This window comes from Chanodichthys erythropterus, chromosome 16 (genome assembly GCF_024489055.1).
Source record: "Chanodichthys erythropterus isolate Z2021 chromosome 16, ASM2448905v1, whole genome shotgun sequence".
NCBI lineage: Eukaryota > Metazoa > Chordata > Actinopteri > Cypriniformes > Xenocyprididae > Chanodichthys > Chanodichthys erythropterus.
In genome coordinates this window covers 2,623,833-2,643,255 of record NC_090236.1, presented here as the reverse complement: position 1 = coordinate 2,643,255, position 19,423 = coordinate 2,623,833, and the positions used below count along the sequence as shown (strand labels likewise).

At 36.1% G+C, this 19,423-nt stretch overlaps 1 protein-coding gene across 4 annotated transcripts in view; it reads left to right on the top strand.

Annotated features, from left to right (window-relative positions):
* Positions 1-19,423, top strand: part of LOC137002666 (adhesion G protein-coupled receptor L2-like) — a 123,850-nt gene that overhangs the window by 63,336 nt on the left and 41,091 nt on the right. For 3 of the 4 annotated variants that reach the window (XM_067362467.1, XM_067362466.1, XM_067362468.1), the window contains 3 exons: positions 3,887-3,990; positions 5,703-5,888; positions 17,611-17,794. In XM_067362467.1, the coding sequence (XP_067218568.1) occupies positions 3,887-3,990; positions 5,703-5,888; positions 17,611-17,794 (474 nt within the window). Of the gene's footprint in view, positions 1-3,886; positions 3,991-5,702; positions 5,889-10,962; positions 11,002-17,610; positions 17,795-19,423 lie in introns of all 4 variants that reach the window. The other variant, XM_067362469.1, reaches the window with a different exon arrangement.

Below are 19,423 nucleotides of genomic sequence, written 5' to 3'. Positions count from 1 at the left end.
CTAATTTACTATTTAAAAAAAAAGGGGGGTGTGACAAGATCTCGTGAGATTAAATTGTGATGAGATACCCTGCATTTTGCATTTTGTAGTTGTAACCATCTCTCAGCTCTGTATCATGCTTTATCTTATTTGCACTTGCCTTATTTGCAGTTGAATATTAATTTTCATGGTAACACTTTACAATAAGGTTTTATTAGTTAACATTAGTTAACTGTAGTTACAAGAACCAAGGAAGAACAATACTTCTACGTCATTTATTAATCTTAGTTAATGTTAATTCAACATTTACTAATACATTATTAAAATCAAAAGTTGTATTTGTTAACACTAGTTAATGCACTGTGAACTATCATGAACTAACAATGAATGTCGATTTTTAATAATTAACATTAACAAAGATTAAATAAATAAATACTGTTGCAGACATTTATATGTATATGTATGTATATATATATATATATATATATATATATATATATATATGTATATGTGTGTGTGTGTAAAATGTTTATTGACATTAGTTAATGTATTAACCAACATCAACTAACAACGAGCAAAATATCTGCAACAGTACTTTTTTTATTTAATTTAATGTTAATATATATGTAAATAAATATTGCTAATGTTATATATATATATATATATATATATATATATATATATATATATATATATATATATATATATATATATATATATATATATATATATATATATATATATATATATATATTTATTAGGGGTGTAACGGTACACGTATTTGTACCGAACCGTTTCGGTACAGGGCTTTCGGTACGGTGCACGTGTGTACCGAAGCATTACATTGCAACCAATATTCACCACCAATAACCGCAATAAGCTCTGCGTTTTGTTACTTTCGATAAGAAACAAAGTATCATCCTTCAAATTCTGTCCACGAAATCATGAAGTTTAAACAGAAAATGCCATTTTGACGTGCTATGATGTGGGGTGACAGATCACTGTACAGGCGCCTCAGTTCAACCGGCAGCGCGGGCGCGGAGCGCAAGTGAATGTGTTCATCTCTTCCTCCTTAATACTAGTTACAGAATAAACATGAAAGAACATCTGAAGGTATGTTGCAAGATTCAGTACAACTTACTGAAACGGTCATATCTCTTGTAATCGCTCATTCAGTGTTTCAACGGTGGAAAGACATCAATGAAAGCGTCCGTATTCAACAATATGTCATGATGCATTTACCTCAGAAAAGCCATTCAGTGTTCACAGCTTGTTAGTTCGCTAGAGAAATGAACTCTTTCGCTTAATATATGCACTGTATTAGCCAATATAATAATTATTTTACTTATTAGGCTATTTAATGTATGTTTAAATAAATCTGATGTTAAAATAACAGCCACTGTGTAGAAATGATTATATTTCAACAACGAATTGGAGTAAAAACATTTAGAAGTAAAACTTCCTTAGGTGCAGCTTACAGGTTTGCATACAATTTGTTATTTGAGTGTTGATTATTTTATCTAAAAATAAAAAGCAATTGAATTTAGGCTAATAGTTTGGGCTTCTTTCAAGGTAGGGCTCCCTACATAGTTTATAGCATTAGCAGAGATAATTTTTTTTATCCTTAAGAAACTTTTAGTTTTAATTTAATTTAATATATTTAAAGACAAAAACACAATTTGTTCAGTAAACCTCTGTTTAATAATAAAAAAAAGCAATTTTATGTTTAGTTTTCTCTCCACCTGCTGTACCAAAAACTGTACCGAACCGTGACTTCAAAACCGAGGTACGTACCGAACCGTGAGTTTTGTGTACCGTTACACCCCTAATATATATATATATATATATATATATATATATATATATATATATATATATATATATATATATATATATATATATATATATATATATATATATATATATATATATATATATATATATATTCATGTACAGTTCTTACAGTGCTTGGGTATTGTCGTCTTTTTCTGCATATGCATATTCATACTCAGAAAGTAGAGCTGAAATGACATTCATTACAAGATGATTAGTTAAAACATTTCAAATACACTGCAGATTATTTTTCTAGTCATGTATTTCATCTTTGAGGATTTCTTAAAAATAGTGTGTGTAAAAATCTCGTCTCGTTCTCGTGAACTCAATCTTGTGTCTCGTCTCGTGAGCTACCTGTCTCGTCACACCCCTAACAAGCAATATTAAAATTTAAAGAACAGACATTAATTTGCTTACCGTGTCACTCGTTGAACTACTGGGCCCAGAAAAATAATTCAAAATATCAAAAAATATTATGCATGCAGCAGTGAAAACACAACATTTACAAAATAAATCTGCAACTCGAGTGCCTAAATAAATAAATAAATAACTCCCTGCACCAAAATCCTCCTCAAACTCAAACTCTACATATAATGCACTGAATTAACTATTAAACCCCAAGATTACCTCACTCCACCGAATTGGAAAAAGTTCCCTCGCAATACGCTCCATATACACGTGAACCACTCTCTCAAACACAACTTTCTTGATACTTTGCGAAATTCATGTTCCTCAAAATAAGAATTGCAAGCATCAAAAGTACAGAAAACCCCAGCTTTAAATGTAGCATTTTCAGTGCCGAGCGGGACTACAACAACCATCCAAAAGCACTCTCAACAAGTGTCTTTAAGAGAGAGAGAGTGACAAACACAATCACACTTCCGTAAAGGCGGGTATCACACACAGTTTCTGCGTGTACACCTATAGAATAGTATAGCATCCTTCATATTGCTGAAAAGTCTTTAGTTTTATCATATTTATAAAAGATAGATACGCTCTATCTATCTTTCCGAAAACAGCCGAGTGCCTGGAGGCGTGTCTTGTGCGCAGAGCTAAAGAGTGACGAGCACGTGCAACTTTTGTGTAGTGATCGCCTGCAAGCTATCAATGGTCAGCTAAACAAATGTATTTAAACACACACAATACACCGTCGCATTATCCCTGGATAACTTTTGAATCACTATAATGAATATAGCGTATAGTGAATGATGAATAATGAATTTATGAATTCACTAAATTCGTGTTGTTTACATTAAATGCACTTAGGCACCTATTGCCAACAAAACAGACATTTGAAGCAGTTTTACTCACCACCTGCGGTTCCGACTCATTTTCAAACAATTTGTATATCCAGCGTAGAACTGGGCCTTTTTTATGACACCATAAGAGCCGATCCTGAGGGCTCAAGCAGCCACGGAAAAACACAAGATATTCTCCATTCATTGTAACCAATAAAAAAGTGATTGCAACTATCAGTTTGCAACTGTCGTGAGCGCATCAATGTAATGCGTGAGCACAAATCTCTCAGCTCCACTGAACACTGGGTTCTTTCGGAAGCAAGGTTATCTTTCCTTCACAACCAAAAACACACTTCTTTGGTGACATTGTTGATTTCATGGTCTAAAAACAGTGACAAATCTTTCTTGCGCAAGTCCTGTGCAGGGCTGCCGATGACTTCTGTAAACCTGAACGAAGCATGTTGATGGGCGTGCTCTTGCTCACTCGCTCTGGTCGGCGTGCACGCGTGCTCTGTTCCGGGATAAGTGCCCGTACAAGTAACTCCGACATTTCTGATGTCACACAGGCACATACTCGGAAAAAAAGATCCAGAAATTTAAGAGGATTTGGAAGAGTATTTTTAGCACAGAAATACTTTGTGTTTTGAAACTTTGGCCATGTTTAGCATGAGAATCTAACTCTTTAACAGTGTAAATAAGTCAGAATGCATGAAATAGCCCCCCCCCAAGTACTAAATAGGAAAGAACTGACAACTGTCACAAAGATGGAGACCTCCAAACTAGTGCTGACCTTAAAATCACTGTTGAACTGATTTGCCCTTTCTGTGGTTCACCAGGAATCGCGTTGTTCCTCTGCACGGCTGTCGACGGCATCTGGAGTCCAAAAGGTCCTGATCTCAGCAACTGTACTTCACACTGGGTGACCCAGGTGGCACAGAAGGTGAGTCTAAAATAGCTGACTCAAACTTATTTGTATACCACTTTTTACATCACACATTATTTCATAATATCTCCATGCTTTATAGTTGTATTTAGTATATTATTGATAATATTTTGCGATGATACAAGCAATAAAGTAGTTAAGATTGCTATATTTTATTTATCACCTTAAGGCAGTATATTGTATGTACTGTAATGTTGGTTTGATAATGTTGGACATCCAACTTTATATAATATAGAGCTGTGTGATAATATAGTTACATTTATGCAACGATATAAACAATCAAGCAGTATATATATATATATATATATATATATATATATATATATATATATATATATATAAAATAGAGAAATGTAACATTTCTAAAATCAAATACATACTTTTTTTTTTATTTCCTCATACTTGCAAAAGTATGAATTGTTTATTATCCATTGACAAGGCTGTCAGAGGTGAAACAACACTTCTGTTTTTTGGGCAACAACGGGTTAAAGGTGCCCTAGAGTTGAAAATTGAATTTACCTTGGCATAGTTGAATAACAAGAGTTTAGTACATGGAAATTACATACAGTGAGTCTCAAACACCATTGTCTCCTCCTTCTTATGTAAATCTCATTTGTTTAAATGACCTCAGAAGAACAGGCAAATCTCAACATAACACTGACTGTTACGTAACAGTCGGGATCATAAATATGTACACCCCCAATATTTGTATATGCCAGCCCATGTTCAAGGCATTAGACAAGGCAGGCAGTATTAACGTCTGGAAGTACACAGCTGAATCATCAGACTAGGTAAGCAAGCAAGGACAACAGCAAAAAATGGCAGATGGATATCATGATATTTTTAGTGATATTTGTAAATTGTCTAAATGTTTCGCTAGCATGTTTCTAATGTACTGTTAAATCTGGTTAAAGCTATCGTTTATTACTATATTCACAGAGCCGTCACTATTTTCAAGTGTCATAAACACTTGCAGTCTGTATAATGCACAAACACATCTTCATTTTTTATAAATCTCTCCAGCAGTGTGTAATGTTAGCTTTAGCCATGGAGCACAATCAAACTCATAAAAACTCAAAAAAAAAAACATTCTAGGGCACCTTTAATATAACCAATTGTACATTGAAATGTTTGTGGTGAGGATCAGGTGTTCTACAGCAGTACAATACAGGAAAAATATCAGTGGATAGAGGGGAAGATAAGATAAATTTACAAAATATAATATGTTATAGGTAGATGCCATTAACAAGCCCAAGTATTCACTGAGCTGATGTACCAGAAAATTAGTATTAGGACTGGGTTGAAAATAATGTTTTCTCGATTTTAATTCTCATTTTGATGAACTGATATTGATTCTTAAATCCTAAGAATGGATGGATTTTTAGTCTGTGCTGTTTTCAGTTGATGTGGGAACATCTAACCTCTAACATAATAATGCAATGATAGTAATGCACTCACTGACAGGGTTACCTGTACAGTTTACAGCTTTAGGTCAAAAAGATTTTTTCCTTGAGAAAATTGATGTACTGTACCTGATATACAGTATATCTAAATTAATCAATATTGAATTGCAAGCTTGTGAATCAAAATTGTCAAATCATGAAATTTGTGCCAGTGCCTAGCCATAATTATTAATAGGATAACTGTCCATTCAGTTACATGGCTTTTTAACTCAATCGTTTTTTTTTCTGAACTTCTTACTACTCCAGATCCGCAGTGGTGAAAATGCTGCAAGTCTGGCCAATGAGTTGGCACGTCACACTCAGGGCCCTGTGTTTGCCGGGGACATTAGCTCATCTGTTCGGCTCATGGAGCAGCTTGTGGATATACTGGATGCACAACTGCAAGAGCTTAAACATGACGATAAAGATACGGCGGGACGTAGCTTCAACAAGGTACAGTACACTTCATGTCTGGCAAGAGAGTTTGTGCTTTCTGGTTGTGTGTGTTTTTTTTATGGGGTCACATGATTGAATTGAAAGTTTGAATAAGTCCTAAAAACCTCAACAGTTCTGGTTTGACAGTCTCTGTGGGAGATGCTTTTAACATGACAAATTCAGTTGCCAGGAAAAGTATGTTTACGTGAGGGGATGCCAGTCCCTATTGTTAGCTAAAGTGTCATTTCTTATCTTGAGTCAAGCTTTTATGGCATTACTACCATGGCTTATATTGCCACAAAAATTCCCAAGGCTGATTTATCCATCATTCACCGAGTCAACACAGAGAAGTTGCTTCTCTGTCATGAGGCTTGTGTCCCACCCAGACAATTTAATGACACAAAAATTTGTTTACGATTGACATCCATCCATCCAGAAAATAGAGCTCTATGAAATTTTATAGAGTATAAATATAAATAGAGCTCTATATAGATTTACAGAGTATAAATATAGAATATAGATTTTCTGAAACTCTGAAACTTTCACTCAGTTAAGACATCTCAGTATGAACCAGAGATGTTCACGAGTCTTTTATCTGGAGTCCGAGTCAAGTCTGGAGTCTTTTGTCATAATCAAATTCTATTTTTTATACTAGTTGTGTTATATAGACAAATTTATATGATCTTTCTATAATCTGTTTTATTTGACATTAAGGTCCTATGATGTAAGGGATAATGTACATCCAGTTTGTTACTTTATAATCATTACAATGTACAAAACAGTCATCCTGGTGACACGAGTAGTCGTTTTCAATATAGTCGCTAAACGGACACAAGATGGCGCCAGTGAGTCACGGTTTGTTATACAGCACTTTGTTATACAGCTTCGTTGTAATTGACGACAGTCATTATCAGAAAATATTAAACTTCGGAATGTTTAAGAATGTCAATATAAAACTCTACTCATGCTGATCGTGATATGTTAAAATATGAGCTTTAAGTAATAAATGGATTACCATCTCTTTCTATCTCTCTCTCTTATGGACACACATTAAGAAATAGAAAAGCTGCAAATAATGTGAAAAGATTGATAAAACGTAGTGCTAGGTTTAAAGTCTAGATTTGTTTGTTCATATTTTAACAGGCTGGCAATTCAAAAGAGCCATGCAGCTACACCACAGTATAATAGCTAGCTGTGTGAGTTAATGTGACTAACCTTTGTGGGTGCGATGTCTCATAAAATTTGATGATGTTGTTCCGGTGTCTTTAATTGTTTTCCCACATTCTGTGCATCTAGCTGATCTGACGTGATAATAAACCCAAACGAAAGTACATATGGCACGGTGGCTCCCGTCATGTTGCATGGGACTCTAATTATGACATTTCGGAGTTTACGCGCACGGACATACGTAATCAAATTCTATGACAAGAGTCCAATCTACCACGACACGTAAGAAAATATATGTGACGCAGATATTATAAAACCATTTAAACACAACACAAATTCTTTATTTATAATATCAGTAGGTAAGGGTAAAAGACTTTTTCGTTTTTAAAATATTCTGAGTCTTTTGTGCCGAATCGAGTCCGAGTCTGAAGTCTGTTAAAGTGCGACTCGAGTCCGAGTCTCTAACTCGAGTGCCCATCTCTGGTATGAACCTAAATATACAAACATAATATTGTCTGCAGAATTTGACAAGATCACATTATCAGAACTGTATGTTATCCACATTCATTGAATAGCTCTGTACTCTGTATGTCATGTAATTTGATACTTAAATGTGCTGTTTGTAATTTGTTTGACTGTACTAAAGCATAAAAATACCATATATTTGCAGAGATTTTAGAAACATGTACATGCAAACGAAGTTCAAATACTAATTTCTCTGAAAAACAATGCTACAGCTAGTTAGTCTACTTTGAAATGTGCATTCCGTGTCAAAATGTTTGTTTTTGTTATGGTTTGTTTGATTCTCGCACACTGCGAATTTACCCAATAGTATTTTGATACCCCGAAAACACAGCGTATTGAAGCCAGCAAACAAACTGGGTCTGAGATTGCGGATTCTACCCGATGTAAAAAGCCTCACTGTCCATCTAAAAAGCTTGATGACGTGGATACTTTGGCTGATCAACTTAGTGTAAGGCTTGTCACCTTCCATTGTCAGTAGCGCTTGTTCCTGTTGCATGGCCTCAATCTGGCAACCAGCGTAAGCGTGGAGTCCTAGTAGGAGGGAGCAGGAGAAACAACCCTCTCCAATATTTTGAATTTGGACTGCAGTACCCATTTCAACTCCTAGCTGTCAATATTACATTCTGAAACTTTCATTGAAGTGACATATGAAAGATCAGACTCTGAGCAAAACATTTTCCCCCTTGGGTTCTCACATGTGGAAATGTTGGGCAGCAGAGAGAAACAGAGGTGACAGTTAATTCAGCATCATTGCATCATCCTGGCCTGCAAAAACATCTTGGCCCAAGATTGCCACAAAAAAAACAAACAAAAAAGAAATACTACAACCACCAAAAAAAAAAAAAAAAAAAAAACTTCAAATTTGAAAATATATATTGTACACATTATATTCACTTTAATATATGAAGACTTCAGATGCAAAAGCTGCTAAACGCCACCTCTGTCAGAAATGCGAGAATGATATTGAGAACACATAGTTATGCGTTCAATCAAATACTTTTGCTTCAAATCTGCTAAATCCCAGAGTCAGCTCATTCAGAAATACCAGTTTGTTGGCAGAAACTGCTAAACGCGACTTTCTTTTGTCAGCAAAAGCCTCTAAGTCAACAGAAGAATCCAATCAGAAGACGCAAATCGAATCGTATGATTTTTAAAATGAATGATGTTGTGCGAATGAGTCGACTTTCAATTGCCAAGCTGCAAGTTTTTATCATGTTTTGTCCATAGTTATAGTGGCAATGACAGGATTAACATGAGTAGCAAGTACACACAACAGTGTTCCTTTTGCTGCTTTAAAACTGACAGATGTTTTCATATGTCTTGTTCCAAAGAGAGGTGGACTTAGAGGTTTTTGCAAAAGGTTTGTTAAAGGGGATCTATTATGCCCCTTTTCACAAGATGTAATATAAGTCTCTGGTGTCACCAGAATGTGTCTGTGAAATTTCAGCTAAAAATACCCCAGAGATCATTTATGATAGCTTGTCAAATTTGCCCCTATTTGGATGTGAGCAACATGCCATTTTTGTGTGTCCCTTTAAATTTATATGAGCTTCTTTCCAAAAGAACGTGGCGCTTTAACAGTTTGGTTGGTTGCTTAACAACAACAAAGCTGGAGAATCTCACACACAACCAAAATGACAATTGTCGGTTGTTCAGACTTACATTGTTCAAACTGGAGTCAGACACTGATGGAGAGATTCAGGAAGAAGTTACAACGTTTAGAATGCAACTGGACGTTTCTGAATGGTTAGTGGATAAATTTATGTAGTTGCTGTGGAGTTGATTCAGTTCATCGACTAGCATGTGCCGTCATGTTAATCTTTTGTGAAAAACCCATATGGGTGCCCACTATACATAGCATACCTGTTAGCCAAACAGAGTCATACACACCAGGCTAACGTTTATGATTGCTATCAAATGCTGTGAATGGTCTAATATTTTTTCCAAAATATCGCTTGAACAGAAGTGCTACTTTTTTAGCAATCGAGCTTGCCAGGGTCAACTTGCAGGCCATCCAAGCTAACGAGTGCTCTGTGCAGCCAACGACAAAGCAGTTAATATGCTTTTGTCTTGGCTTTAAGAACTGGTGCAAAAATGAGGCGCTGTGGGTGGAAACATGCAGATTAAGGGGTGGTAACATTATAATAAGATCCCCTTCCTATGTCACAAGAGGAGCTTATTTTTTCACATGCTTGCAGAGAAAAGCCTTGCCAAAACAAAGTTACTGGATTGTCATTTTTCATGTTTTCTGGTTTGGTAGATGCACCAGGGACGTAGCACTTAAACAAGTCAGATTTTCATGATATGCCCCTTTTAAATACCAGTGAATTGACTAAAGTGACATTCTTGAAAATAAGGCATTTCAATAACTGACTAATAACACTTTCATTGCCATTAAAGTGAAATTACAGAACCTAAACATTGAAGCCTGATAAAAACTGCTTATTTAAAAGAAAACATTTTAGACAGACTTAAAGATTTTTGCATTTGAACTCTATATTAGGGCTGTCAAACGATTAATCGCGATTAATCGCATACAAAATAAAAGTTTGAGTTTGCCTAATATATGTGGGTGTACTGTGTGTAATTACTAGGTATATATAAATACACATTCATGTATATATTTGAGAAATATTTAAGTATTTATTTATTTATATATTTTTATATAATTTATATTATTTATATATATATATATATATATATATATATATATATATATATATATATATATATATATATATATATATATTTTTTTTTTTTTTATTTTATTTATTTTTTTTTACATAACACATTTTTCTTAATTATATACATAAATTTTATTTATATATAAATTTTATATATATAATTTTATTTTGTATGTTATTAATCACGATTAATCGTTTGACAGCCCTTATTTATATATATATATATATATATATATATATATATATATATATATATATATATATATATATATATATATATATATATATATATATATATATATATATAAAATTATTTATTTATTTTTTTCTGTCATCCTTTGGCTAGCATTACTTTATATGATCACACTATTAATTCAAGTGCTATTAAACCATTCCAGCGTGATAATATGCAATAAAAGAATTCAAATCTGTACTGGCGCATTGTCTGTGAAGCGGCTCTCTGTGAACAAACACCCGAAATGCTTAGGAATGTGCATGTAAATATGCTTCATATTTTTAAATGGAAAAACAGTGGTCTTCATCTAAGAAAAAAAAAAAAAATTCACTGAAAACCAAGCTCATAGTTGAAGCAGTACCCATACATGAAATGGCTGGCTCTTATTTGTTCTGTTTCTGTTTCTCTTTTCCTCTCTCTCTTTCCCTCTCTCTCTCTGTATTGTTCCTAATCTCTCGTCTTTGTGTTTGGGGGAAAAAAGCGTCAAAAAAGAGAGAGGACTTGCAGGGCCTATACAAAGGTATATACAGACACACTCCCAGTATTCCTTTCACCTTCTCAGCTGCATGCAGCTTGTTTGTCTGTGTGTCTGGCTGGAAATCCATGTGTCTGTTGTCCTGCTGGCCCGTGTGAGTCTGTCTGATTACACGCAGCTCTCTTTTAAGGCAGTCTCGTCTTTTGTGTTGTTTTGTGTTGCTTTCCCTTCCTCCTCCTCACCGCTTTTCTTCCTTAACTTCACACTCTGTGCTTTTCTGTTCATACCTGAATGATTGGATTTCTTGCTGGTTTATACTCTTGTTCTTTGCCTGAGTAATTGACATCCCACAGTCATAATCGCTCTGGTCTGTCAGCTGATAGTGTGATCAAAGTGCAAATGTGGCCACTTCCTCACCCACACCTGAGTGCTTCACACACCACCGTTTCTTCCCTCTGCATTTCCTTGTAATCTTTTATGCATATCTCTCCTGTAGTTTCGTCATCCTGAATTACTTGTTTCAGTCAGTTATTCAAAGCTGCACTGTAAAAGAATAATGGCATATCACACACAATACATATATAGATATTCAAAACCCTTTTTTATTATTATTTTCTTTCTTTCCTGTGTTGATCTATTTCCTTTTGAAACAAGGTTGGACTGGGACATATTAGAAAAAGAAAACAAACAATAGGCTTTAGTTTATTTCATCCATTTACTCATTTGAGCTGATGTAGCCGATTGAGATATAGTCGGTTCACAGAATTGAACTGAATCAAATACTTACAGAGCTGCTGCAAACATCCACATTGCTATGATCACATGCTTTATTAAAGGGCACCTATTTTGCCCATTTTACAAGATGTAATTTAGGTCTCAGGTGTCCCCAGAATGTGTCTGAAGTTTCAGCTTAAAATGCCTCACAGATCATTTATAAATCCATGTTGTAAATACCCATTTCTGACCACAGTCAAAAAAGAGCTGTTTTCGTGCATGTGCCTTTAAATGCAAATGAGCTGCTGCGTGCCGCCCCCTCTCCATGATCACAGTTTCTGCCTCAATCTGATTCTCTGCCAAATACTAACAAGACATCTGCTTGGTTTTGATTATCATCTATATCGCGATCACTCTCACAGATAGCATAATTCTTTCATCGTTATTTAAATTTTATTATTTCTACACGTTTTAAATCAGTTTAAACTGCTAATGGATCGTTTTCTGAGCACACTTATCTGAAGCACGCACACACAGACAGCTGGCTGTCAGATGTCAAGTCTTGTGAGTAACTTCTTTCACATTTTTTGTCGTTTAAACTGTCAAATAAACACAAGGCTGTGTCAAAAACACACACAGTTCACATAAACACAGCCAGTTATATCTGTGAACACAAACAGCAGGTAATGTAACAGAAATCATATGTGTATATTAGATCTGTGGCACATTCCTTTCAAAAATAAAACTAATCCACTGCGTTCAGTGGCTTAGATGTCAGGAGTAAAAGAAGAATGTTATATTCACTCTTACATCCAGCAACAAAGCATTTCAATTACCAGACATTGTTGTCGCTACAGCTGCTCAAACGCGGAGAAAATGAAGGACGGTGTACAACTCGCTGAGGATAGAAACTACGGTAATGCAGGACTGTCAGTCAGTGGCCGTGGGCGTGGCCTGAGCAGTTTGACGTCACACTGCCCAGAGAATCAAAACGGCTTGCCTAAAGCCCTATTCGGACGGGATTAGTTTTACATGGGGAGGTGGGGGTAAAGTAATTATTACCAGAGCTTCTCTGTGATTTTAGTCCCGTCCGAATGTGCCATCTCGGTAATCATTACGGACAATGTCAGTAAAGATTTCGGCGACTTTTACCTTCTGTAAAAAGGTCCGGAAAAATTACCTCAGGTAATACTAAGCCCGTTCGAATAGACCCGCTGTAAATATGTACGGTAAAATTCTGTCATTTCCTGTTTAAAAGTAGTTTTCTGCGCATTTTTCAAGCATGGAAGCACTTGAAGAAACATTAATTTGTGTTGTAGGTGGTGGAACAAGTCTGTTGCAAGTATTTTCTACATACCATTCAGAGCAAAAAGAAGATCGAAAGCAATTGTCAGAGGCACAAAACTAATTTTATCTTTAGCTAAGTGCCTATTACCATCATAATCCAATCAGAATTTAATAAGTCATTTAACTGGATCTAACTGTTATATATAGTTTATATATTTAGATTATATGTGTTTGCGCACATGGTATGAGAAAGCAACATATACCCACATGATGACAGGGAGATGACGGCGGGGCGTAAATCGAGTTACCCCTCCCACTTCTGCTAGTTTTACTGAGATGTCTTGTCCCGTGCGAATTGGCCAATTAATATTACAGACGTCCTGAGGTAAAATTGCATTACTCCACATCCCCATGTAAAACTAATCCCGTCCGAATAGGGCTTAATAAAACCGCTTTGGTTTAATGGGGATTAAAAAAAAAGAAGTGGGTGGATTTTTATCATTGTAGGGGTAGTTGTTCACTCACTGCCAACACATATTTATTTACAAACACCATCTAAAAGTTGATTTTGCATAATAGGTTCCCTTTAACTGATCATTGTAGTTGCTTATTTTGCTATTGAGAGGAAAGCACAGAGAACATATTAACATATTCCTCTAAATGCTGCTTTCAGCAGTGTGAACAGCGTCACGATATTTGCAGTATAATGGAACAGTATACCGCTGCTCACGTATTTAGAATTTCTCTTTACCCCTAAGCGAAGAACGAAGAAGAACTTTGCTGTGAGTCAGGACCTTTACTGTGTTCTACTCTGCTCTTGATTGTCTTATAAAAACACCCAGCTACCGGATAGTGAGCTGGGTTTTGTGTGACATTGATCTGTAAATGCAGAAACGATGGTTAGATTGTGTTTACATTCCACTGAGATCCGATCACAATATGTCTTCGATTACCTGTACTAGGACACACAGATTGGATAACATTCTGATCACAAATGCTTTTACGCTTGTCTTTTCAATGTGTATGTGGACAACATCCGGATACTGGTCGCATGTTAATGCCAAGTTTAAACGAGCCCAGTGATTTTAGAGATTGAAAATCCTTCACAAACTTAACTGCAAAGTTACTTCTCGCTGTTATTTTTGTCTTTTGGTAATGCCGGATATCATCATAATTGGTAGCAGCGCATATGGCTATATGCCTTCTGCAGTGCGTCAACTCTGATATAAATGTTACAGCCCACAAGGCCACTCACACTTCAGACAGCCCACACAGTACTCCATCAATTGCTGTACATAATAACTTGCCAACCAGCAAGAAAAGGGCTGTGAATACTACTTGTGGCTTAGCAGATGCTTTTGACTTACTGTAGACTAATTGCAGGGGGAGTCTCGCTGGAGTGATTAGTGTTTAGTGTCCTACAATTACTCCATGTCATTCAAGGGCTCTGTGGTAATGAGATCCTCTCACAATCTCAACAGGTCACCCCGTCTGGGACCCAGTGCATGGGCTTTTGCAAGTCCTTTAGAAGTTCAGAGTGAAGTTAAAGGTGAAGTATGTAGTTATGCGACACTAGTGGCACCAAGTGGAATTACAAGAAGAAAACATATTTTGCAAAAGCTCCTTTCGTGCGTTGCGCCTCCCCCAACTCAAACATCACAAATACAGCTCTTGCGGGTGCTTGTGAAGGCATGTCTCAACAGGTAAAAGTAGGCTACTTTCAATAACAGGCCCAACATTTTAGGAATACTTTTAGCTGTGTAGCTACATGTCATGAGTATGCAGGCGAGTAGACTAACACTGTCTAAAGCGAACACAAGCAAGGCTGAGTAAACATTTGAACTTGTACATTTGTCTTTCTGGGGTGTGTTTCCTGAAAGCATCGTTAGCCAACTATCGTAGTCATAAGTCCCATTGAACTCTATTGGTAATGACGGAACTTGCGACCATAGTTCGGTTTGGGAAAATGCACCCCTGAATGGGTGCATGATGGTACTGTTATACAGTATTGAAGTTTCCATTGTAGTGCATAGCATTGCATTGCCATGTTCGCTTTGATGTGTTCATGATCTATTTAACCTTTGAAGGTCTACATGCAGCAGCTTGCACTTCTGTAACCGAAACTGTATGTCTTTTCCAATGTAACGTGTTAGTCATGGTCCTACAGTGACTAACACCCTCTGGCTCTGCCTGCTACTGTAGCCATGCCTCCAAACTCATGCTATTGGCTGAGCAGACATACTAAACCCAAAAATGGCATACTAGTAGTAGTCAATGAACAATAAACTGGGTTAAGAGAATGTATTTTAACATAAAATATCTTACATACATACTTCTCTTTATAATTGTAATAAAATTGTTTACACTTTCAATTTATATTTTGTAGATAATATTATACCATTTACGTTTAGCAACATAACATTTTCAAAATGTATAATGAAATTTAAAAAAATATATATTTTAAAAGATAAATAATAATTTTAACCCCCTTAAACATACATTTAGAATATTTCCTTGCAAATCGAAGTGAATAAAAGCTTAAGAGGAGAAATGGACAATGATTTCTAAAAACTACAGAGCTTTGATCATAAAACTAAGCATCAAATGTCACCTTACTAAGGCACATTATTGGCAGATACAGAGTAAGGACTGGTATTTATATAATTTTATGTAAATATCTGCTATAATGTTAGAAAGATCTCACTGATTTACATTACAAGTGTCAGAATTTCAACTTTTTTTTGTAAGTTTTAAATTGCATACTTTTTCTCCATTTGGGCCTCAATAAAATAGTTTTTTTTTTTTTTTTTACTCCTTCATATTCTAACTATATAGCCATGTGAAAACAAAAGTACACCCTCTTTGAATTCTATGGTTTTATGCATCAGGACATAATAAAAAAACAAAACAATCATTGTTTTTTGAACGTCTTAAAATTAAGTAAATACAACCCAGATGAACAACAACAAATGACATATTACACTGTCAATATTTAACAAAAAGTAGGCCAAAATGGAGATGTATGAAAATCTAAGTACTCCCTTCCTGCTTCCAAAGGAATTAAGAGGGTAAAGCCTCATTTCCACCAAAATTACCTTCTAACAATTTGGACATGGAACTTTTTCCCCAAGACCTGTTGCTGTCTGTGTTTCCATTGTGGTCTAATGTACAGTGAAGATTAGTCCGGTGACGTTCTGTATGACTGCGCATGACTTTCCAGTTCCCGCTGGATTTCGTCCTCCGCATATAAGCTTAATAAAGCCTGAACCTCGTCGGTCCAGTAGTAATTTTTAAACTCCATTGTTGATTCGAATAGCAAACAACTCGACTGCATGCAGAGCAACAGGCTTTTATAAAAGGTGGTTGAAATAAAATGCTGCATGGAGTCAATCAATCAAAATGATGCGTGAACTCAACCAATCAGCATGTTCAGTGCCCAAGTCCCACCCCCGAAAGTTCCTGAACTTTGAAAAAGTACTACCTAGAGAGCAGAGACTTTCTGAAGGGGAAATTTTTACCCGTAATTTCATTTAGACCCTGGTCCCTGCGGTTGAAACACACCGAGTACCACCCCAAAGCCCCTAGTTCCTGGGGAAAAGCGGCTTGGGTACTTCTAATCAAATGCCATTGATTAATTGATCATCAGCAAGTATTTAGTATTTCATACTATTGTCACACATGGCTTCTATATATTGTCTTTATTTTTGTTAAATAAATAATGAACATGATGAAGTGTTATGTCACATACCTAAAATTTAAGACCTGTTAACGGCCAGATGATTTTTTTATTATATACTGATACATCTTTTTCATATGACTGTATCATACTAAATGGAGCATAAAAGTCTGATGTTTCAAATATGATACATAACATAAAACATAATTTCTCTATTATTTCATACGTCAGAGTTTACAGGGCTAAAATCCTCCTTTAATCCCAGAAGCACTGCAGTATTGTTAGTCGCCTTGAGATTCGTTTATTGAATTGCATACTAATGATTTTTCTTGGATACAAATGAGAACATCCCATTTTCTGGAGCCTTTTCTATAATCTGCAAGCCACTTCCAGTCTGATCATGTTTTTACTTGACAGAAAGATTTTTGTGACAGCATTGCAGTTAGATCCTGTTACAGATAGGAAGAAATGCATTATTGATCCCCAACAGGGAATTTAATATCACAATCAAGCAGATCGTGTAGCAGTGAGTTGTTGCTGGGAGCAGAAGGGCTCCAGTTTGTGTGGGATACCCAAATGGACCCCTATGTCCAGTATGGATTCAGAGAAAAAAAGAGACCATGCAGAAACTGTTTGGAAATGACAAAAAATAGGTAATTTAATTGGATAAGAATGTTATTTTGGAACCTCAAATTATTTTTACAGTCCCAGTGATCTCTAATGAATGGTGGCATGAACACACACAACACATTAAATGTTGAGCCATGAAGTCAAACGGCATATTTTTGCACAAATTACACTACTTGTACAGTTTCAGAAAGTGTTTCATTTGCCATTATAGTTGTTTTTGCATGTCACAAGTCTCATTTGCTTCTGCTGTCCCCAGCGTATTCCATGTGCTGGATCCTTTTTTTTCCCAGGGAAAGTGTTGGAAAAATATCAACTGCCTGTCATTTCCCTTGTTTCCATGGTTACAGGCTATTGTGGACACGGTTGATAACCTCCTGAGGCCAGAAGCCCTTAAATCCTGGGAGGACATGAATTCCACAGAGCAAACACATGCCGCCACTATGTTACTAGATACCCTGGAGGAAGGAGCCTTTGTCCTTGCAGACAACCTGATAGAGCCCGCTGTCGTCAGAGTGCCCGCCGAGAACATCAGTAAGTCATTTCATCTGAGCCGGAATCTTTTGATTATAACTGATGAAGTTTCGATTTGAGCCACCTGTCACAACTGCCACTTAATGACTAATGGAGTCTTCCATGCGTAAGGGCTAATTATGAAAACCAAAGCAGAAGGAAATAGAATTGGCAAGAATGCTTGGAAGAGGTAGTAAGGTCAGTTCACACTAGTCCAACCAGTGCCAAAAAACTCCAAAAACTGAAACCAACTGCCAACACTGTACACATTTTTGGACAGGGCACTAGTGCTGTCAAAGATTTCATATGCCATTAAGCTCACATAAGAGAACACAGCATCATACTTAAGACAGTCTGAAGTTTAAAGAGGATTTATTAGAGGATTTATTATGTATTTTAAAGGTGCCATCGAATGTAAAATTGAATTTACCTTGGCGTAGTTGAATAACAAGAGTTCAGTACATGGAAATGACATTCAGTGATTTTCAAACTCCATTGTTTCCTCCTCCTTATGTAAATTTAATTTGTTTAAAAGACCTCCGAAGAACAGGTGTAACATAACACCAACTGTTACGTAACAGTCAGGGTGTACGCCCCCAATATTTGCATATGCCAGCCCATGTTCAAGGCAATACACAAGGGCAAAATGTCTGGATGAGCACAGCAGAATCATCAGACTAGGTAAGCAAGCAAGGACAATAGCGAAAAATGGCAGATGGAGCAATAATAACTGACATGATTCATGATAACATGATATTTTTAGTGATATTTGTAAATTGTCTTTCTAAATGTTTCGTTACCATGTTGCTAATGTACTGTTAAATGTGGTTAAAGTTACCATCGTTTCTTACTGTATTCACGGAGACAAGAGCCGTTGCTATTTTCATTTTTTAAACACTTGCAGTCTGTATAATGCATAAACACAACTTAATTCTTTATAAATCTCTCCAACAGTGTAGCATTAGCCGTTAGCCATGGAGCATAGCCTTAAACTCATTCAGAATCAATGTAAACATCAAAATAAACCCTGTACTTACGTGATTAGACATGCTGCATGATGAACACTTTGTAAAGATCCATTTTGAGGGTTATATTAGCTGTGTGAACTGTTTATGCTGTTCAAGGCAAGCGCGAGCTCCGTGGGCGGAGAGCACGAGAATTTAAAGGGGCCGCAGCATAAATCGCCTCATATGATGCCTCAAAATAGGCAGTTAAAGAAATTAATTTAAAAAAATCTATGTGGTATTTTGAGCTGAAACTTCACAGACACATTCAGGGGACACCTTAGACTTATATTACATCTTGTAAAAAAATGTTCGATGGCACCTTTAAAAACATAATCTCTATATAAGTGTGTACTGTTTCTGAACTCCCTGAAATGCCACCATTGTAGTCTTGAGTTTTCTTCTGGGAGCGAATACGTCACAATATTCCACATTTAAATAATTCCTGCCCAAGATGTGCAAAATAAAGGGGCGTGGCCTGTTGAGTTAGTTAGTAGTGTGTTGAAACTCACCGTTATGGTAAGAGGCGGGACATTTCCCAAACATGCTCAAAGCAGTTGACTAGTCACAACTAGTCAAGCTGACCAATCAGAGCACATTGTGCTTTTCAGAAGGAGGGGCTTCATAGAGACGCAGAGTGTTACTG